This window comes from Budorcas taxicolor, chromosome 3 (genome assembly GCF_023091745.1).
Source record: "Budorcas taxicolor isolate Tak-1 chromosome 3, Takin1.1, whole genome shotgun sequence".
Classification (NCBI taxonomy): Eukaryota; Metazoa; Chordata; class Mammalia; order Artiodactyla; family Bovidae; genus Budorcas; species Budorcas taxicolor.
The window spans coordinates 13,196,093-13,218,301 of record NC_068912.1 but is presented as its reverse complement, the minus strand read 5'-3'; the positions used below and the strand labels follow the sequence as shown (position 1 = coordinate 13,218,301).

At 40.3% G+C, this 22,209-nt stretch overlaps 1 protein-coding gene across 1 annotated transcript in view; it reads right to left on the bottom strand.

The window, feature by feature from the left end:
- FCRL3 (Fc receptor like 3) overlaps positions 1–22,209 on the bottom strand; it is a 45,577-nt gene that overhangs the window by 6,375 nt on the left and 16,993 nt on the right. Inside the window, exons 8-10 of the mRNA XM_052637562.1 lie at positions 11,422–11,700; positions 10,932–11,051; positions 1,305–1,332 (exon numbers count right to left, since the gene is read on the bottom strand). Coding sequence (XP_052493522.1) covers positions 1,305–1,332; positions 10,932–11,051; positions 11,422–11,700 — 427 coding nt within the window. The remainder of the gene's footprint in view (positions 1–1,304; positions 1,333–10,931; positions 11,052–11,421; positions 11,701–22,209) is intronic.

Here is a 22,209-nt window from a genome sequence, read left to right as displayed (position 1 = left end):
TCCCAGCATCAGGTCTTTCCTAATGAGTCAGCTCTTCACATCAGGTAGCCAACGTATTGGAGCTTCAGCTTCAGCACCCAGTCCTCCCAATGGATACTTAGGGTTGATTTCCTTTAGGATTGACTGGTTTGATCTCCTTGTAGTCCAAGGGACTCTCAAGAGTCTTCTCCAATACCACAGTTGAAAAGCATCAATTCTTTGGCACTTAGTCTTCTTTATAGTCCAAGTATAAGTATGCTCATTCATAACTATGTTTGAAAGTAGCCTTCCTAACCACATTTCAGTTCAGTTCAGTTCAGTTCAGTTCAGTTGCTCAGTCATGTCTGACTCCTTTCAACCTCATACACTGCAGCACACCAGGTTTCCCTGTCCATCACCAACTCCTGGAGTTTACCCAAACTCCTGTCCATTGAGTCAGTGATGCCATCCAACCATCTCATCCTCTGTCATCCCCTTCTCCTCCTGCCCTCAGTCTTTCCCAGCATCAGGGTCGTTTCAAATGAGTCAGCTCTTCGCATCAGGTGGTCAAAGTGTTGGAGTTTCAACTTCAACATCAGTCCTTCCAATGAACACCCAGGACTGATCTCCTTTAGGATGGGCTGGCTGGATCTCCTTGCAGTCCAAGGGACTCTCAAGAGTCTTCTCCAACATCACAAATCAAAAGCATCAATTCTCTGGTGCTCAGCTTTCTTTATAGTCCAACTGTCACATCCATACATGACTACTGGAAAAACCATAGCCTTTACTAGACGGACATTTGTTGGCAAAGTAATGTCTCTGCTTTTTAATATGCTATCTAGGTTGACCATAACTTTCCTTCCAAGGAGTAAGCATCTTTTAATTTCATGGCTGCAGTCACCATCTGCAGTACCACATTTATGTCATAAGAATTTGAAACTAAAAAAAAAAAAAATAAATTTATTGGGGTATAATCTGCAATGTTGTGTTAGTTTCAGGTGCACAGCAAAGTGAATCTGTTATTATATATATATATATATATATGTATGTATATATATATATACACACACACCCTTTTTTAGCTTCTTTTTCCATGTAGGCCATTACAGAATATTGAGTAGAGTTCCCTGTGCTATACAGTAGGTCCTTATTAGTTATCTACCTTATTGATATACATTGTAATGTGTGTGAATCAATCTTGTTCTAATTTATCCCTCCCCACCAAGCATTTGAAAATTTAAATAAGAAATCAAGTAAAATACTTTTAAATGCACATAGTTTCATGTTCTATCTTGGAAACATAAATAAAATGAAAAGGCTCACAGCACCAGAAGCAGAAACCTTACCTAGGTGTTCTGGTGGTGGAAAGTCTTTCTGAAAAACAACAAAGGAACATTGATGATAAGTGATCTGTGTGGACAGTGTGCTATATGTTAGAATATCCTTTCCCAGAAATCAAATCCATCCTAGATTTCAGCTATGGCAAATCTTTGAGAACATCTGGCTCTACCCCGTAGGTCATGTTATAGAGAAGGAAGGTGGGATCTGAAGAGATGTTTGTGCATAATCACAATTATTCTCAGTCATTCAGTCAATAGAATGAACTCTATGTAGTTTGTAACTGAGACAGCAGAAGCAGAAACATTAAGTTAAACTTTACGTTTAACTCTAGGCCAACTGCTTCCCCTACTCCCACCTCTCTATTCTGACTGCAGCCCCATGAGGTGGAGACAAGGAGACTATGACCTAGAGAGGGGTTAAAGTTAATACTGAATTGTTATACAAGTATGATTCAATGGGACTACAAGACTCTTGTAGTCAGACCTTCCTTTATCTATGACCTTGCAAGTCCATTTCAACAGCATTTGGTGCATATTGTTTTCTCCATAGCCCTTCTTTCCTTCCCTTTCACCTAATTCCAATTTATCCTTCTTCCTCCAGAGCTTCCCCTGAAGCACATAGAACCCTGCTATTTAAAATTACCATATTGCATTGTAATTATCAAATTCTGTGTTTGCCTCAAACACTGCTTCATGAAAGGGTGTGTTACTTGAAGGTACAAAATTCGTCTTAATTGTTTTTGTATTTCCTGTGCTTAGAAGTTTGAAAATATTTAATAAAGATTTGTTAAACAACTGAACAAATTAAACTATGTACTACAAGGACTAAAAAACAAGTTGACAATTACCTAAAGTGAAGTAAAGTGAAGCCGCTCAGTTGTGTCCAACTCTTTGCGACCCCATAGGCTATAGCCTGCCAGGCTCCTCCGTCCATGGGATTTTCCAGGCAAGAATACTGGAGTGGGTTGCTATGTCCTTCTCCAGGAGATCTTCCCGACCCAGGGATGGAACCCGGGTCTCCTGTATTGTAGGCAGACGCTTTACCGTCTGAGCCACCAGGGAAGACAATTACCTAATTGATGATTAAATGTAAACCTAATCTGGAAGCCTACTCCATCAGCCTTAAAAATATATAATATTTCCATCAACACTGAAATATTGAAGTCTTTCTGGCCTGTCCAATACAGCCCTCCTCCTAAGCTTCCCATGTCTGCCCTTTGCCTTTTACCTATGACTCTATATCTGTCTGGAGAAGGCAATGGCAACCCACTCCAGTACTCTTGTCTAGAAAATCCCATGGATGGAGAAGCCTGGTAGGCTGCAGTCCATGGGGTCGAGAAGAGTCGGACACGACTGAGTAACTTCACTTTCAGTTTTCATTTTCATGCATTGGAGAAGGAAATGGCAACCCACTCCAGTATTCTTGCCTAGAGAATCCCAGGGACGGGGGAGCCTGGTGGGCTGCCGTCTATGGGGTCACACAGAGTCAGACACAACTGAAGTGACTTAGCAGCAGCGGCAGCTATGTCTGTCTTGGGCTTCCCTGTTGGCTCAGTGGATAAAGAATCTGCCTGCAAGGCAGTAAACTTGGGTTTGATTCCTGAATCAGAAAGATCCTCTGGAGGAGGGGATGGCAACTCACTCCAGTATTCTTGCCTGAAAAATCCCATGTACAAAGGAACCTGTCCATGAGGCTCCTTAACAGTCACATAGTAAATCCATAAAGGTCGTAGAGTTAGACACGACTGGGCAATTAAGCATGCATGCACACTGTATCTGTCTCACCAGGCTTAGAGAACACAGGTTATTGCCCAAAGTAGATGTATGCAGGCTTGTGTGTGTGGTCAGTCACTCAGTCATATCCAATTCTTTGAGACTCCATGGACTGTAGCCCACCAGGCTCCTCTGTCCATGGGATTTCCCAGGCAAGAATACTGGAGTGGGTTGCCACTTCCTTCTCCAGGGGATCTTCCCAACCCAGGGACCAAACCCATGTTTCCTGTGTCTCCTGTATTGGCAGGTGGATTCTTTACCACTGAGCCACCTTTACATACCACAAAAAATGACTGATTAATGCCTTCAGACCCTTACTTCGGGAACCAGGTGTCCTGAGTTAAACTAAAGGCATGTAAGCATAATCCTAGCCTGTATGTCTCTCCTCTGGAATTGTAACCTCATCAGTCAACAACCAATATTCTTCCTTGTAGACAGGTTAACTAATTTTAGGGTGTATCTGAGAGTCAGACTATCTCTTCATTTGCCTGAAGGAAAACAGACCCAAAACGTGGCTATTTATAATATAAGCTAATATTCACTGAAAATATTTTGGCCAGGCACTGTGCTCAGCAGTTTACATAGATTGTCTCACAGTGCCTATAATGTAGATACTATTATCATGACCATCACAGAGCTAAGGAGACTGGGGTTTGGAAGGCGTTACATTACCAGAATGCTAATCCAAGCAGTTATAGAGCTAATAAATATACCACTCCTTTTGGTAACTTGGAGGAAACAATCAGGCTTAAGGAGCAGAATTCTTCATTTTTAGAAGAATTTGAAAGGCCTGAGTTCTTCTCTGAGAAGACTGGTCAATAATGAGAAGGAAGACTTTGCTTGGAGGGAAGTACAGTAGGCAAGATTTTGAGTCGTGATAGGCAAAGGCCCTCTGATTGGCAGCCTGTCAGAATTTCTTAGTCATGTTTGACATTTAAAACAACATTTTCCCCTAAATCTGGAGGACAGAACCTCCTGGGCCTCTCCCCTCATGGACCATATAAAACAATGATTGGTAATCTTTCCTTCTCTTGCGTTATTTGGTGTTGTACTGACAGCAATCTGTTTTTGTTTTTTAGTATTATCAACTGCAATACTGAAGTTCCCTTGTCTGCATGTCTAGTATATTACTGATTGATAAATGAAATCCAGACAGGCAATGATATAGAAAAGTAACGTTTTAAGGTAGGAGGTGCAACCAGCATTTTAAAAGTCACCAAGACGTAATGGGGACTTCCCTCACAGCTCGGTTGGTAAAGAATCCACCTGCAATGCAGGAGATCCCAGTTCGATTCCTGGGTTGGAAAGATCCCGTGGAGAAGGGATAGGCTACCCACTCCAGTATTCTTGGGCTTCCCTTGTAGCTCAGCTGGTAAAGAATCTGCTTGCAATGCAGGAGACCTGGGTTCAATCCCTGGGTTGGGAAGATCCCCTGGAGAAGGGAAAGGCTACCCACTCCAGTATTCTGGCCTGGAGAATTCCATGGACTGTATAGTCCATGGGGTCTCAAAGAGTCAGACACGACTGAGTGACATTAAAAAAAAAATGTAATGGAGAGAATATGGACTTAAGGGCTAGGGAGACCCCAGTTATGCCCTTACTCTGACTCTTACTAGGTATACATGAATCTGGAAAGGTTGCTAGCTTCCTGAATTCTTCATTTCTTCATCTTCAATATAGTTACAGCAACAGTGGTTGGATTGAAGTCAAATGGACACAAAACTGGACACAGTAAAAAATCACATATAATAGATTCCAAATGAATGGTAGATTTTATGATGAGTACTATCAAGGTTAGACTCTTTGCATTAGTCATAGTAAATGCTCTCTTTCAACAACCCGGAGAAGATTCTACACATGGACATCACCAAAAGTCCAATACCAAAATCAGATTGATTATATTCTTTGCAACTGAAGATGGAGAAGCTCTATACAGTCAGCAAAAACAAGACCTTGAGCTGACCATGGTTCAGATCATGAGCTCCTTGTTACAAAATTCAGACGCAAATTGAAGAAAGTAAGGGAATCCACTAGACCATTCAGGTATGATCTAAAACAAATCCCTTACAATTATACAGTGGAAATGACAAATAGATTCAAGGGATTAGGTCTGATAGACGGGGTGTCTGAAGAACTATGGACACGGAGGTTTGTGATATGGTACAGGAGGCAGTGATCAAGACCATCCCCAAGAAAAAGACATACAAAAAGGCAAAGTGGTTGTCTGAGGAGGCCTTACAAATAGCTGAAGAAAGAAGAGAAGCAAAAGGCAAAGGAGGAAAGGAAAGATATACCCATTTGAATGCAGAGTTCCAAAGAATAGCAAGGAGAGATAAGAAAGCCTTCCTCAGCGATCAATGCAAAGAAATAGAGGAAAACAATAGAATGGGAAAGACTAGAGATCTCTTCAAGAAAAGCAGAGTTAACAAGGGAACATTTCATGCAAAGATGGGCACAATAAAGGACAGGAATTGTATGGACCTAACAGAAGCACCTCATGCAAAGAGTTGACTCATTGGAAAAGTTTTTGATTATGGGAGGGATTGGGGGCAGGAGGAGAAGGGGACGACAGAGGATGAGATGGCTGGATGGTATCACTGACTCGATGGACGTGAATCTGAGTGAACTCTGGGAGTTGGTGATGGACAGGAAGGCCTGGCATGCTGCGATTCATGGGGTCACAAAGAGTTGGACATGACTGAGCGATTGAACTGAACTGAACTGAACTGAACAGAAGCAGAAGATATTAAGAAGAGCTGGCAAGAACACAGAAGAACTATACACAAAAATTATTTTAATGACCCAGATAACCGTGATGTTGTGATCACTGGACTAGATCCAGACATCCTGGAATGTGAAGTCAAGTGGGCCTTAGGAAGCATCACTATGAACAAAGCTAGTGGAGGTGATGGAATTCCAGTTGAGATATTTCAAATCCGAAAAGATGATGCTGTAAAAGTGCTGCATTCAATGTGCCAGCAAATTTGGAAAACTCAGCAGTGGCCACAGGACTGGAAAAGGTGAGTTTTCATTCCAATCCCAAAGAAAGGCAATGCCAAAGAAAGTTCAAACTACAACACAACTGCACTCATCACATGATAGCAAAGTAATGCTCAAAATTCTCCAAGCCAGGCTTCAACAGTATGTGAACTGTGAACTTCCAGATATTTAAGCTGGATTTAGAAAAGCCAGGGGAACCTAGATCAAATTGCCAACATCTGTTGGATCATCAAAAAAGCAAGAGAGTTCCAGAAAACATCTATTTCTGCTTTATTGACTATGCCAAAGACTTTGACTGAGTGGATCACAACAAACTGTGGAAAGTTCTTAAAGAGATGGGAATACCAGACCACCTTACCGGTCTCCTGAGAAATCTGTATGCCGGTCAAGAAGCAACAATTAGAACTAGACATGAGACAACAGATTGGTTCCAAATTGGGAAAGGAGTACAATAGAGGCTGTATATTGTCACCCTGCTTATTTAACTTATATGCAAAGTAGATCATGTGAAATGCCAAGCTTGATGAAGCACAAGCTGGAATCAAGATTGCCAGGAGAAATATCAATAACCTCAGATATGCAGATGACACCACCCTTATGACAGAAAGTGAAGAAGAACTAAAAAGCCTCTTGATGAAAGTGAAAGAGGAGAGTGAAAAAATTGGCTTAAAGCTCAACATTCAGAAAACGAAGATCATGGCATCTGGTCCCATCACTTATGGGAAATAGATGGGGAAACAGTGGAAACAGTGAGAGGCTTTATCTTTCGGGCTCCAAAATCACTGTAGATGGTGACTGCAGCCATGAAATTAAAAGATGCTTACTCCTTGGAACAAAAGCTATGACGTAGACATCATATTAAAAAGCAGATATTATGTTGCCGGCAAAGGTCCATCTAGTCAAAGCTATAGTTTTTCCAGTAGTCAAGTATGGATGTGAGAGATGGACTGTAAAGAAATCTGAACATCGAAGAATTGATGCTTTTGAATTGTGCTGTTGGATAAGACTCTTGAGAGGCCCTTTGAACTTCAAGGAGATCCAACCAGTCCATCCTAAAGGAAATCAGTCCTGAATATTCACTGGAAGGACTGATGCTGAAGCTGAAACTCCAATACTTTGGCCAACTGATGCGGAGAACTGACTCATTTGAAAAGACTCTGATGCTGGGAAAGATTGAGGGCAGGAGGAGAAGGGGATGACAGAGGATGAGATGGTTGGATGGCATCACTGACTCAATGGATGTGAGTTTGAGTAAGCTCAAAGCTGGTGATGGGCAGGGAAGACTGGCGTGCTGCAGTCCACGGGATCACAGATTCGAACATGACTGAGTGACTGAACAGAACTGAACTGATCAGGGTTAGTGCTACATAAAAATTGTATACATAATATCATTTGAAAAAATATTAGGTAGCTGTAAATATCAGTCACAAAATGATGTGAAATGATGCCATTTTTCATACAAAGAAGCAGAAGGATAAAGGACCATTGATTGACCTGAAAGTAGAAGTAAGAAGACATGCTTAACCACCATCATTAAGATGGTTTTCATTAAACTGAGATCCAATTATTTGTTTATTTGCTTGATTTTCAGTATGAGCCAGAAAACACACAAAAAAAGGAAAACAGAATCATTTGGCCTAATAGAAAAGGAGAGTTCGTGTTATACCACAGAGAAAGACAGAAAGTAAAGGATTAGTAGTTCCAAATATAAAGTCTCGAAAGCTTATAAGCACCCAAAGCACTGAATAAAACAGTCCATACATCCCAATATTTCTGATCAACAAAAAAGCATTCAGAGAGAAAAGTTAAAGCAGTCACATAAGAACAAAGTCAAGGATGATGGCAGATTTCCCGTCAGAAGCCATGCACACAGGAAGACAGCAACATCTTTTAAATATTGAAAGAAAAAAAAATTTTTCAACTTAGGAGTCTATGCCAGTACAAATACTTCTCACAAATGAATGCAAAACAAAGACTTTTACAGTCTTACAGAAGCTGAGATGATTAACCACTAGCAGACCCATCCTACAAAAATCTTTTAAGCAGAAAAAAAAAATGATATCAGATGAAAATATGGATACACATAAAGGAATGAAGAACATTGAAGTGTTAGCTGTATGAGTAAATGTAAAATATTTTTAAACTATATGTAAGCTTCTTTTTAAAATAACTGATTGTTTACAAAAGTAATAACAATGTACCAGGGAAGGGAAAAATGGAGTACACAATGATAATATTCTTATGCTATACATGCAGTGATACAATGTCACTTGTAAGTAGACTGATAAGTTAGATATGTATACCATATACCTTAAAATAGCCACTAAAATAACAAAACAAAGAGTTATATAGCTAATAAACCAACAAAGGAAATAAAATTGAATCACAAAAATACCCAAGAGGGTAGACAAAAAAGGAAATGGAAAACAAAGAACAAATGAGACAAGCAGAGAGCAAATAGGAAAATAAGAGACATAGGAACCTAATTGTATCCACAATCATATTAATGTAAATGGTCAAAGTTTTTAAAGTTAGAAAGTAGAAACAGACTGCCATATTAGATAAAAAACAGAATTAACCATACACTTTCTATAAAAATATGCTTTAAATATAGAAAAACAAATAGGTTAAAATTTTAAAGAGTGGAAAAAGAAATATCAAGCATATTAATTATATGCATACATGCTCAGTTGTGTCCAGCTCTTTGTAACCTCATGGACTCATGGGCTTCTCCAGGCAACAATACTGGAGCAAGTTGCCATTTCCTCCTCCAGGGGGCCTTTCCAACCCAGGGATCAAACCCACGTCTCTGTGTCTCCTGCTTTGGCAGCCAGATTCTTTACCACTGAGCCACCTGGGAAGCCCAACATTAATCATATAGCTTTTTATTCCTGGTAGTATAATTTACCTTGAAATATTATTTGATATCAATATATTAATATAGGCTCCTCTTTCCATAGGATTCTCTAGGCCAGAATACTGGAGTGGGTAGCCATTCCTTCCTCCAGGGGGTCTTCCCAACCCAGGAATCAAACCTGGTTCTCCTGCATTACAGGTATATTCTTTACTACCTGAGCCACCAGGGAAGCCCTATAGTTAATACAACATTAATTAATTTTTATTAATATCAAATAGTGTTTCAGGGTTAAATGATACCACCAGGAATTAAAAGGTCATAAAGTCATAAAGGATAATGTGGTCATTTCATCAAAAACACATAACAGTGATAAATATTTGTGCACCTAGTAATAGAGTTTCAAGATATATGAAGCAAATCTGATAGGATTGCAAGAAGAAATGAAAAAACCCACAATTACTGTTGAAGATTTTCATATCCTTCTCTCAATAATCAATAAAGTATGAGAAAAAACAGTACAGATATTGAAGACTTCAACACTATCAATCAAATTCACCAACAAATTCATACTACAAGAAATGTTAACAAGAAATCCTTTAAGCAGAGATAAAATGATACCATGTGGATGTATATATGTACAAAGAGGAATGAAGGATTCTGGAGGTCTTAACTAAATGGATATTACCTTGACATCCAGCCAGAAAAAGAAATGATAAGAAATAAAGCTACAAAACCAATATCCATTATGAACATAGGTGCAAACATTCTTAACAAAATTTTAGCAAATCAAATTTTAAAATTATAACCAAGTGAGGTTAACCCCAGAAATGCAAAGCTGTTTCAACATCCAACATTCAAAATCCAAAATCTGTATCAGTAGACTAGAAAATAAAATCATATGATTTTCTCAATGTAGAAAAAGCATTTGTTCTATAAAAACTGTCAGTAAATTACAATTAGTAGGGGCTTCTTCAGCCTAACAAAGAGTAGCTACAAGAAATCCACAGCTAAGATTATCATATGTAAACGGTGAAAGTTCAAATACTTTCCTCTCCCTAAGCTCAAGAACAAAACAAAGACGTCTGTTCTCTTAACACTTGTGTTCAACATTGTACAGGAGGTTCTAGCCAGTACACTAAGGAAAAAGAAATAAAAGGAATCGAGATTGGAAAAGAAGGTATAAAATTGTCTTTATTCATAGACGACTTGATCATCTGTGTAGAAAATCTGATGAAATCAACAAAACTAATAAGTGTGTTTAGCAAAGTTGTAGGATATGAGACCAATATAGAAAAATCAATTGAATTTCTATATACTAGTAACAAGGGGCTTCCTTGATGGCTCAGATGTTAACATCCAACATTCAAAATCTGCCTGCAATGTGGGAGACCGGTTCAACCCCTGGGTTCAACCAGTTCCCTGGAGAAGAAACTGGTAATCCATTCCTGTATTCTTGCCTGGAGAATCCCATGGACAAAAGAGCCCAGCGGGCTAAAGTCCATAGGGTCACAAAGAGTTGGACATGGCTGAGTGACTAACACACACATAATAGCAACAAACAATCAGAAACTGAAATTTTAATTTCATTCTCAGAATACCTTAATTTTATCTAAATATCACTATATTTAAATGGTATTTAAATATATATGAGTTTATGGATTGTTCCTATGGCTATTGTTTATTTCTGTTGTTGTTACAGATGAAAGACTTTCTCTTTCATTCTTTTTATTTTCACTAAGCTTTGGACTGAGGTTGGAACAGTAAATACTTAACTTCTAATTTTTTAATGGAAACAAAACTCTACTCTCCGATTTAAAACTCAAATGAAACACATGGAATAACAGCTTCATTAAGAAATTTGTTCTGCCTTTTTATCTCTGCCAATCTGTGTGATCAGTACTTGGAAAAGAATAATCAACCTTCGTAGGATGCACTACACAAGTCGAAATAATAACAGCAATGGCAAAAGTCACAACATCAAAGAGTGAGATATAGCCACGTACCTGAATTCCTTTGGGTCCTGAAGTAATGCGCCAGAGCAGCAGTAGCAGCAAGGCCAAGGATGCTCAGTAGCCCTGCGGTGACTCCCTCAGTGATAAGTGTTGTTTTGTTACTGGGTGGTCCTAAGTGAAGAGACCTATACTTGAGTTCAGTGCCAAATATATTTCATCCAGACAAAAACTATGTAAGTGTGGGACTAGCTATATATTAGGACAGGTTTTTGCCAGGTTCTGATTTCTCAATTGGAATCATTTCCAGTATAATTTGTAATTTTCAAAGTAATAGCACAGGGAAAGTGATTGCCAGAATCTAATATTAAAATTTATTTCTTTTCCCTTCTCTGTCCCCATGAAATCAGTACCAATCTCCAGAAGCCCCAAGCCTTGGTTTCATGTTAATAATTCTTTGACATTGGGAGGATTTGTACAGTCTATTGGAAAAATATTTTATTGACTATAAATGTAACCTGTAGCCCAGGTACCACCAACCTACCTATGATGCTGAGTATCACCATCTCACTGTGCTGTACCCCCAGGCCATTGTCAGCCCCACAAGAGAAGTTTCCGGAATGCTCTGCCATCAGAGTGAGGTTGAAGGATGCTCCTCCTCCAAAGGGGGCCTCTCTGCTCCCCAGTGTGACATTCTTGTAATAAAACCAGTACAGGATCGGGGGAGAGCCTTTTGGGGCCTCACAGTGAAGCTCTAACACATCTCCTGCCACAGCCTGGGGCCCAGCAGGGCTGAAGGTGAAGACAGGATGAGACACTGGAACTGAAAGAGGCAACATAGCTTATGAGCCGACTTGGTTAAGTATGTACAAAATCATTTAATAAAGGAAATATCCATCATAGTTCAGTAGTAGGAGCATGGGCTTGGAATTCAGGAAAACCTGAATTTAAATCCCATCTCTGCTCTTTATTAATGGCAGAGACAGGATTTAAACTCAAGTTCCTTGGCAGCTCCGATGGTAAAGAATCTGCCAGCAGTGCAGGAGACCCAGGTTCAATCCCTGGGTCTGGAGAAGGGAATGGTTACCTACTCCAGTATTCTTACCCGGAGAATTCCATGGACAGAGGAACCTGGCAGGCTACAGTCCATGGGGTCACAAAGGGTCAGACACAGCTAGCTGAGTGAATAACACTTTCACTGCCCTTTATTAGCCCTATGATCTTGATGTTTTAAAACATTTTACTTTCTTCAAGTCTCAGTTTATTCCTTTGTAAAGTGAAGGTAACAATAAGAATCATGTATGTAAAGCACTCAGTAAATGCTAGCTACTGTTGCTGAGAGGAATAATTACTAAAAGCAAGGTTTGTTGCTCCATATTACTAATTCTTGAGACTTAGCTTTAAACCTAGACATCCACACCTATTTGAAGTATACTCTACTCAGTTACCTTGCTTTATTTTTCTGCTTAGCACTGGCACTAACATCTATCAGTCTGTTATTTATGTATCTATCTATTTATCATTGTTATATATCTGATTCCCCCAACAGAATGTAAGTTTCATAAGAACGAGGACTTGACTCTTTGTTCATTTTTGTATTTCCAACTGCTAGAAGGCAATGGCACCCCACTCCAGTCCTCCTGCCTGGAAAATCCCATGCACGGAGGAGCCTGGTAGGCTGCAGCCATGGGATCTCGAAGAGTCAGACACGACTGAGCGACTTCACTTTCACTTTTCACTTTCACGCAAGGAGAAGGAGAAGGAAATGGCAACCCACTGCAGTGTTCTTGCCTGGAGAATCCCAGGGATGGGGGAGCCTGGTGGGCTGCCGTCTATGGTGTCGCACAGAGTCGGACACAACTGAAGTGACTTAGCAGCAGCAGCAGAATTTTGCCTTGGCATGTAATAGTTTATCAATAATTGGTGAATAAGTGGATAAGAAAATTAATCTATATTTGGCACCAAAATATCCAGATACAGCAATAGCAAGAAAGATTTCCATTTTAATTTGTAATTATAGAAATAGGGAAGCCAGGAAAAACAGAAAATCATTATGTTTTAAATTAATATATGGAATTATTCATCAATAATAAATTAATGTGAAATGTCAACTGTAAGATTGCTGATTCTATTAAGTTGCGAGGAAACCCAGGTAAACCAATCTGTGTGCAAGTGCTTTAGATATAAACTGTGGGCTTCATTGGCAAGAGAAGTTTGGCAAGGATCTAAAGCTTAGCTTTGCATCTGAGATTGGGTAGAGAGGGGTAATGGAGGCAATCAGTTAAATGGGGATAATTCAATTGAAAAATGCACCATCTGCTGGCTGTAAGGCAGATGGCACCAGTGGTCTCATCTGGGTAGAAATGCCAAGTCGTGCTTTTGTAAAATTCAAACAGATGGCTTGGGTTTTGCCCTGTGTACACCCTTTACAATATACAGTGACTTGGGCCAAATGCCAAGGGTCTCAGGGGTAAGTCTTTATATGCTTGTGCATCTCAGTGTGCCTTTTCATCCATGTCACCACTTCATATGTTTTTATTCAGTTTGTATTGCTGTAAAATATACATACATACCTTAAAATATTCCACCATAAACCTTTTAAGTGTATACTGAAACGGTATAAATACTTTAAATACTTTCATAACACTGTGAAATCAACACCATCAATTTCCATAACCTTTTTCTTGTAAAACTGAAATTACATACCCATTAAACAATAAATCCCTATGCTCCTTCTCCCCAGACCCTGACAAACATCAGCCTACTTTCTGTTCCTATGATTTTGATTACTCTGAATATATTATATAAGTGGGATCATATATTATTTGTCTACTTTTGACTGGTTTATTTCACTTACCATAATGACCTCAAGATTCATCCATGTTGTTGCATGAATCTGAATTTTCTTTCCTTATAAGTCTGAACAAATTCCATGTCATATGTATATGACACTTTGATTACCCATTTATCTTTTAATGGACACTTGGGTTGTTTCCATGTTTTAGCTATAATGAATAATGTTCTGTACATGGGTACACAAATGTCTTTGTGAGAATATATTTTCAAATTTTTCTTTATTTTTTTGGGGGGGGGGGGGGTACTATCCAGAAGAACAATGGAATGGAGAAGACTAGAGATCTCTTTAAGAAAACTGGAGCTACCAAGGGAATATTTCATACAAAGACAGGCACAATAAAATGGCAAGGACTTAACGAAAGCAGAAGAGATTAAGAAAATGTAGCAAGAATACACAAAAGAGCTATACAAAAAAAGGTCTTAATGACCCCCATAACCATGATGGTGTGATCACTCACATAGAGCCAGACATCCTGAAGTGTGAAGTCAAGTGGGTATTAGGAAGCATCCTACAAACAAAGTTAATGGAGGTAATAGAATTTCAGCTGAGCTATTTCAAATCTTAAAAGATGATGCTGTTAACACACTGCACTCATTATGCCAACAAATTTGGGAAACTCAGCAGTGGCCACAGGACCGGAAAAGGTCAGTTTTCATTCCAATCCCAAAGTAAGGCAAGGCCAAAGAATGTTCAAATTACTGTACAATTGCACTCATTTCACATGCTAGTGAGATTTTGCTCAAAATCCTTCAAGCTGGGCTTTAGCAGTATGTGAACCAAGAACTTCCAGATGTACAAGCTGGGTTTAGAAAAGGCAGAGGAACCAGAGATCAAACTCCCAGCATACACTGGATCATAGAAAAAGAAAGGGAAAAAAAAAAAAAAAAAAAAAACTCCTCTGCTTCATTGACTATGCTAAAGCCTTTGACTGTGTGGATCACAGCAAACTGTGAAATATTCTTAATGAGATGAAATACCAGTCCATATTACCTGCCTCCTGAGAAACCTGTATGCAAGACAAGAAACAGCAGTTAGAACTGGACATGGAATAATGGACTGGTTCAAAACTGGGAAAGGAGTACACTGAGGCTGTATGTTATCACACTGTTTATTTCACTCATATGCAGAGGACATCATGTGAAGTGCTGGGGTAGACGAATCTCAAGCTGCAATCAAGACTGCTGGAAGAAATATCAACAACTTCAGATATGCAAATGATGCCACTTTAATGGCAGAAAGTGAAGAAGAACTAAAGAGCCTCTTTGATGAAGGTAAAAGAGGAGAGTGAAAAAGTTGGCTTAAAACTCAACATTCAAAAAACTAAGATCATGGCATCCAGTGCCATCACTTTATGGCAAATAGATGGGGAAAATGAGGAAACAGTGTCAGATTTCATTTTCTTGGGCTCTGAAATCACTTCAGACAGTGATGGCATCTACGAAATTAAAAGATGCTTTCTCCTTGGGAAAATAGCAATGACAAGCCTAGACAATGTATTAAAAAGCAGAGACATCATTTTGCCAACAAAGGTCCATATAGTCAAAGTTATGGTTTTTCCAGTAGTCGTGTACAGATGTGAAAGTTGGACCATAAAGAAGGCTGAGTGCCTAAGAACTGATTCTTTCAAACTGTGGTGCTGGAGAAGACTTTTGGAAAGGAAGGAGATCAAACCAGTTAATCCTAAAGGAAATCAGCCCTGAATATTCATTGGAAGGACTGATGCTGAAGCTGAAGCTCCAATTCTTTGGCCACCTGATTCAAAGAGCTGACTCACTGGAAAAGATCCTGATGCTGGGGAAGACTAAAGGCAAGAGGAGAAGGGGGTGACAGAGGATGAAATGGTTGGATGGCATCACTGCCACAAGGGACATGGGTTAGAGCAAACTCAGGGAGATAGTGAAGGTCAGAGAAGGCTGATGTGATGCAGTCTATGGGGTCACAAAGTGTCAGGGATGACTTAGAGACTGAACAACAACAACTCACAAGTGGAATTTATGTGTCATATGGTAGCTCTATTTTTAATTTTCTTAGGAACTTCTATAGTGGTCTCAATAATGATTTTATCATTTTACATTCCCACCAAAATTATGTAACATTTAGAATCAAACTCCATACCCACCAGAGATGCTCAGAGGGCTCAAACAAAACCTTGTGTGCACCAGGACCCAGAAACCCCACAGAGACCAGAGTGCCTTTGAGTGTTTGAGTATCTCCTGTGAAGGCAGAGGTCAGCAGTTGCCTGCTGCAGGGACAGGGACTCTAGCTTGCTGCAGCAGATCTGGGTCATGCAGCCTGCTGCATGACCCTCTTGAAGGAGGTCGCCATTAGCCCACCATAGAGCCACTGAGCAGATGACCCACAAACTGCAGAACAATTATACCAAAGAAATTCTTGCACTGTTAAGAAAGTTCTAGGACCTACAACAGACTTCTCAACCTGGGGATCCTACAAAGGGACTGACAACCCCCAGGGAATTTGACTTTGGAGGCCAGTGGGACTGATTACAAAACTTCCACAAGACTGGAGAAACAGGCTCTTGGAGGGCACAAACAAAACCTTGTGCACACCAGGAGCCAGGAGAAAGGAGCAATGACCCCACAAGAGACTGAACCAGACTTGCCTGTGAGTTTCCAGGACTCTGTAGTGGACGTGTGGGTCGACAGTTTGGCCTCAGGCCAAACAACAGGGAGGAAACACAGCCCTGCCATCAACAGAAAGTAGGATTAAAGATTTACTGAGCATCAGTTCAGTTCAGTCACTCAGTCGTGTCCGACTCTTTGTGATCCCATGGATCACAGCACACCAGGCCTTCCTGTCCATCACCAACTCCCGGAGTTCACTCAGACTCACGTCCATCGAGTCCTTGATGCCATCCAGCCATCTCATCCTCTGCTGTCCCCTTCTTCTCCTGCCCCCAATCCCTCCCAGCATCAGAGTCTTTTCCAATGAGTCAACACTTCGCATGAGGTGGCCAAAGTACTGGAGCCTCAGCTTTAGCAACATTCCTTCCAAAGAAATCCCAGGGCTGATCTCCTTCAGAATGGACTGGTTGGATCTCCTTGCAGTCCAAGGGACTCTCAAGAGTCTTCTCCAACATCACAAATCAAAAGCATCAATTCTTTGGCACTCAGCCTTCTTCACAGTCCAACTCTCACATCCATACATGACTACTGGAAAAACCATAGCCTTGACTAGATGGACATTAGTCGGCAAAGTAATGTCTCTGCTTTTGAATATGCTGTCTAGCTTGGTCATAACTTTTCTTCCAAGGAGTAAGTGTCTTTTAATTTCATGGCTGCAGTCACCATCTGCAGTGATTTTGGAGCCCAAAAAAATAAAGTCTGATACTGTTTCCACTGTTCCCCCATCTATTTCCCATGAAGTGATGGGACCAGATGCCATGATCTTTGTTTTCTGAACGTTGAGCTTTAAGCCAACTTTTTCACTCTCCTCTTTCACTTTCATCAAGAGGCTTTTGAGTTCTTCTTCACTTTCTGCCATAAGGGTGGTATCATCTGCATATCTGAGATTATTGATATTTCTCCCGGCAATCTTGATTCCAGCTTGTGTTTCTTCCAGCCCAGTGTTTCTCATGATGTACTCTGCATAGAAGTTAAATAAGCAGGGTGACAATATACAGCCTTGAGACACTCCTTTTCCTATTTGGAAACAGTCTGTTGTTCCATGTCCAGTTCTAACTGTTACTTCCTGACCTGCATACAGATTTCTCAAGAGGCAGGTCAGGTGGTCTGGTATTTCCATTTCTCTCAGAATTTTCCACAGTTTATTGTGATCCACACAGTCAAAGGCTTTGGCATAGTCAATAAAGCAGAAATAGATGTTTTTCTGGAACTCTTCTGCTTTTTCCATGATCCAGCAGATGTTGGCAATTTGATCTCTGGTTCCTCTGCCTTTTCGAAAACCAGCTGGTACATCAGGAAGTTCACCGTTCACGTATTGCTGAAGCCTGGCTTGGAGAATTTTGAGCATTACTTTACTAGCATGTAAGATGAGTACAATTGTGTGGCAGTTTGTGCCTTCTTTGGGATTGGAATGAAAACGTACCTTTTCCAGTCCTGTGGCCACTGCTGAGTTTTCCAAATTTGCTGGCATATTGAGTGCAGCACTTTGACAGCATCATCTTTCAGGATTTGAAATAGCTCAACTGGAACTCCATCACCTCCACTACCTTTGTTCATAGTGATGCTTTCTAAGGCCCACTTGACTTCACATTCCAGGATGTCTGGCTCTAGATGAGTGATCACACCATCGTGATTATCTGGGTCGTGAAGATCTTTTTTGTACAGGTCTTCTGCGTATTCTTGCCATTTCTTCTTAATATCTTCTGCTTCTGTTAGGTCCAGACAATTTCTGTCCTTTATCAAGCCCATCTTTGCATGAAATGTTCCCTTGGTATCTCTAATTTTCTTGAAGAGATCTCTAGTCTTTCCCATTATGTTCTTTTCCTCTATGTCTTTGCATGATCGCTGAAGAAGGCTTTCTTATCTCTTCTTGCTGTTCTTTGGAACTCTGCATTTAGATGCTTTTATCTTTCCTTTTCTCCTTTGCTTTTCGCTTCTCTTCTTTTCACAGTTATTTGTAAGGCCTCCCCAGACAGCCATTTTGCTTTTTCGCATTTCTTTTCCATGGGGATGGTCTTGATCCCGGTCTCCTGTACAATGTCATGAACCTCATTCCATAGTTCATCAGGCACTCTATCAGATCTAGGCCCTTAAATCTATTTCTCACTTCCACTGTATAATCATAAGGGATTTGATTTATGTCATACCTGAATGGTCTAGCGGTTTTCCCTGCTTTCTTCAATTTGAGTCTGAATTTGGTAATAAGGAGTTCATGATCTGAGCTACAGTCAGCTCCTGGTCTTGTTTTTGTTGACTGTATAGAGCTTTTCCATCTTTGGCTGCAAAGAATATAATCAATCTCCTTTCGGTGTTGACCATCTGGTGATGTCCATGTGTAGAGTCTTCTCTTGTGTTGTTGGAAGAGGGTGTTTGCTATGACCAGTGCATTTTCTTGGCAAAACCCTATTAGTCTTTGCCTGCTTCATTCCACATTCCAAGGCCAGATTTACCTGTTACTCCAGGTGTTTCTTGACTTCCTACTTTTGCATTCCAGTCCCCTATAATGAAAAGGACATCTTTTTTGGCTGTTAGTTCTAAAAGGTCTTGTAGGTCTTCATAGAACCTTTCAACTTCAGCTTCTTCAGCGTTACTAGTTGGGGGATAGACTTGGATTACTGTGATATTGAATGGTTTTCCTTGGGGACGAACAGAGATCATTCTGTTGCTTTTGAGATTGCATCCAAGTACTGCATTTCGGACTCTTTTGTTAACCATGATGGCTACTCCATTTCTTCTGAGGGATTCCTGCCCACAGTAGGAGATATAATGGTCATGTGAGTTAAATCCACCCATTCCAGTCCATTTTAGTTCGCTGATTCCTAGAATGTCGACGTTCACGCTTGCCATCTCTTGTTTGACCACTTCCAATTTGCCTTGATTCACTGACCTGACATTCCAGGTTCCTATGCAATATTGCTTTTTACAGCATCGGACCTTGCTTTTATCACCAGTCATATCCACAGCTGGGTATTGTTTTTGCTTTGGCTCCATCCCTTCATTCTTTCTGCAGTTATTTCTCCACTGATCTCAAGTAGCATATTGGGCACCTACTGACCTGGGGAGTTTCTCTTTCAGTATCCTATCATTTTGCCTTTTCATACTGTTCATGGGGTTCTCAAGGCAAGAATACGGAAGTGGTTTGCCATTCCCTTCTCCAGTGGACCACATTCTGTCAGACCTCTCCACCATGAGTGAACATTGACATTTTAGGAATCAGTGAACTAAAATGGATCAGCATGGTTGAATTTAATTCAGATTACCATTATATCTACTACTTTGGCCTGAATTCCTTAGATGAAATGGAGTAGCCCTCATAGTCAACAAAGAGTCTAAAATGCAGTACTTGGGTGCAATCTCAAAAATGAAAGAATGATCTCTGTTCATTTCCAAGGCAAGTTAAAGTCACTCAGTCATTTCTGACTCTTTGCAACCCCACAGACTATACATTCCAAGGAATTGTCCAGGCCAGAATACTCAAGTGGGTAAGCCTTTCCCTTCTCCAGGGGATCTTCCCAATCCAGGGATCAAACCCAGGTCTTCCACATTGCAGGCAGATTCTTTACCAGCTGAGCCACAAGAGAAGCCCAAGAATACTGGCACGGGTAGACTTTCCCTTCTCCAGCAGATCTTCCCAACCCAGGAATTGAACTGGGGTCTCCTGCATTGCAGGCAGATTCTTTACCAACTGAGCTACCAGGGAAGCCCAACCATTCAATATCACAGAACTCCAAGTCTATTCCCCAACCACTAATGTGAAGAAGCTGAAGTTGAGTGGTTCTATGAAGACCTACAAGACATTCTAGAACTAACAGCCAAAAAAGATGTCCTTTTCATTATAGGGGACTGGAATGCAAAAGTAGGAAGTCAAGAAACACCTGGAGTAACAGGCAAGTTTGACCTTGGAGTAAAAATGAAGCAGGGCAAAGGCTTACTGAGTTTTTCCATGAGAACGAACTGGTCATAGCAAACACCTTCTTCCAACAACACAAGAGACAACTCTCTCATGGACATCACCAGATGGTGGACACCAAAATCAGATTGATTATATTATTTGCAGCTGAAGATGGAGAAGCTCTACACAGTCAGCAAAAGCAAGACTGGGAACTGACTGTGGCTCAGTTCATGAACTCCTTATCTCCAAATTCAGACTTAAAGTGAAGAAAGTAGGGAAAACCACTACACCATTCAGGTATGACCTAAATCAAATCCCTTACGATTATACAGTGGAAGTGAGAAATAGATTCAAGGGATTAGATCTGATAGACAGGATGCCTGAAGAACTATGGATGGAAGTTTGTGACACTGTACAGGAGGCAGTGATCAAGACCATCCCCAAGAAAGAGACAAGCAAAAAGGCAAAATGGTTGTCCAAGGAGGCCTTACAAATAGCTGAGAAAAAAAGAAAAATAAAAGGCAAAGGAGAAAAGGAAAAATATACCCATCTAAATGTAGACTTCCAAAGAATAGCAAAGAGAGATAAGAAAGCCTTTTTCAGTGATCAATGCAAAGAAATAGAGGAAAACAATAGAATGGGAAAGATTAGAGATCTCTTCAAGAAAATTAGAGATACCAAGGTAACATTTCAAGCAAAGATGGGCACAATAAAGGACAGAAACAGTATGGACCTAACAGAAACAGAAGATATTAAGAAGAGGTGGCAAGAATACATAGAGGAACTATATGAAAAAGATCTTCATGACCCAAATAACCATAACGGTGTGATCACTGACAACGATCACACAAGGATTCCAATTTCTCCACATCCTGGCCAATACTTGTTATTTTCTGTTATTTTTTATAGTATCCATCCTAATGAGTATGAGGTGGTATTTCATAGTAGCTTTCTTTGATTTGAATTTCCCTAATAATGAGTAATGTTGAGCTGTGTGTGTGTGTGTGTACGTAATAGCTATTTATATATCTTCTTCGGAGAGATGCCTATTCAAGTCTATTTACTCTTTTTTTAATGGATTCCCCATGACCCCAGTTCTGGCCCCTACCCCTTAACCTGCAGCAGCAGAGTCCACAAACTTTCCAGCAAGAGACAGGGCTGAGGTGCCAGTCTCACCCTGGCTCCCATCCTGCCCTTTCTTTCTCCCTGCGTTGGTGAAACTATGACTCACGGGATCCCAGACATGAGGGAAGAGCCCACCATCCTGGGGCACCGGGTGACGATAACAGCATCACTTCGGGGGCAAAGCAGCAGTAACCCCGGAGACACGAGAAGCGATAATAGAGCCTCACCTTTTGCAGAGACGGGGAAGGGTGGAAAGTGACTACTCCCAAATATAACCAGTGTAAGCCTAGGTGTGAGAAAACAGAAATGTATGCCATAGCACCACCTACTGGAAGACAAAAGAAAGCCCTCTAATTTCTAACTACATCAAACCCACCAGGGGGGGAAAAACTCAAGTACCATGAAGAATCACAGAAACACTGTACCACAAAAAGAAAATGGCAATTCTCCAGAAACCAAACTTACTGTCATTAAATATTATAATCTAACGGAAAGAATTCAAAATGGCTGTCATGAAGAAACTCAGAAAGCTGCAAGAAAAATCAGAAAGCCAGACTAACGAGCTCAGAAATAAAACTAGTAAACAGAAAAAATACCAGAGACATTAAAACTCTAAAAAAGGAGCCAAACAGAAACTTTGGAATTGAAGAACTCAGTAAATGTTAAAAATAATGTCTCGGAAAGCTTTGGAAATAGATTAGACTGTATGAAAGAGAGAATTAGCAGGCTTGATGATAGAAATTTAGAAATGCTACAAGTATATGAGGAGAGAGAAGTAAGATAATTTAAAAATGAGGGAATTCTCCAGAAGCTATA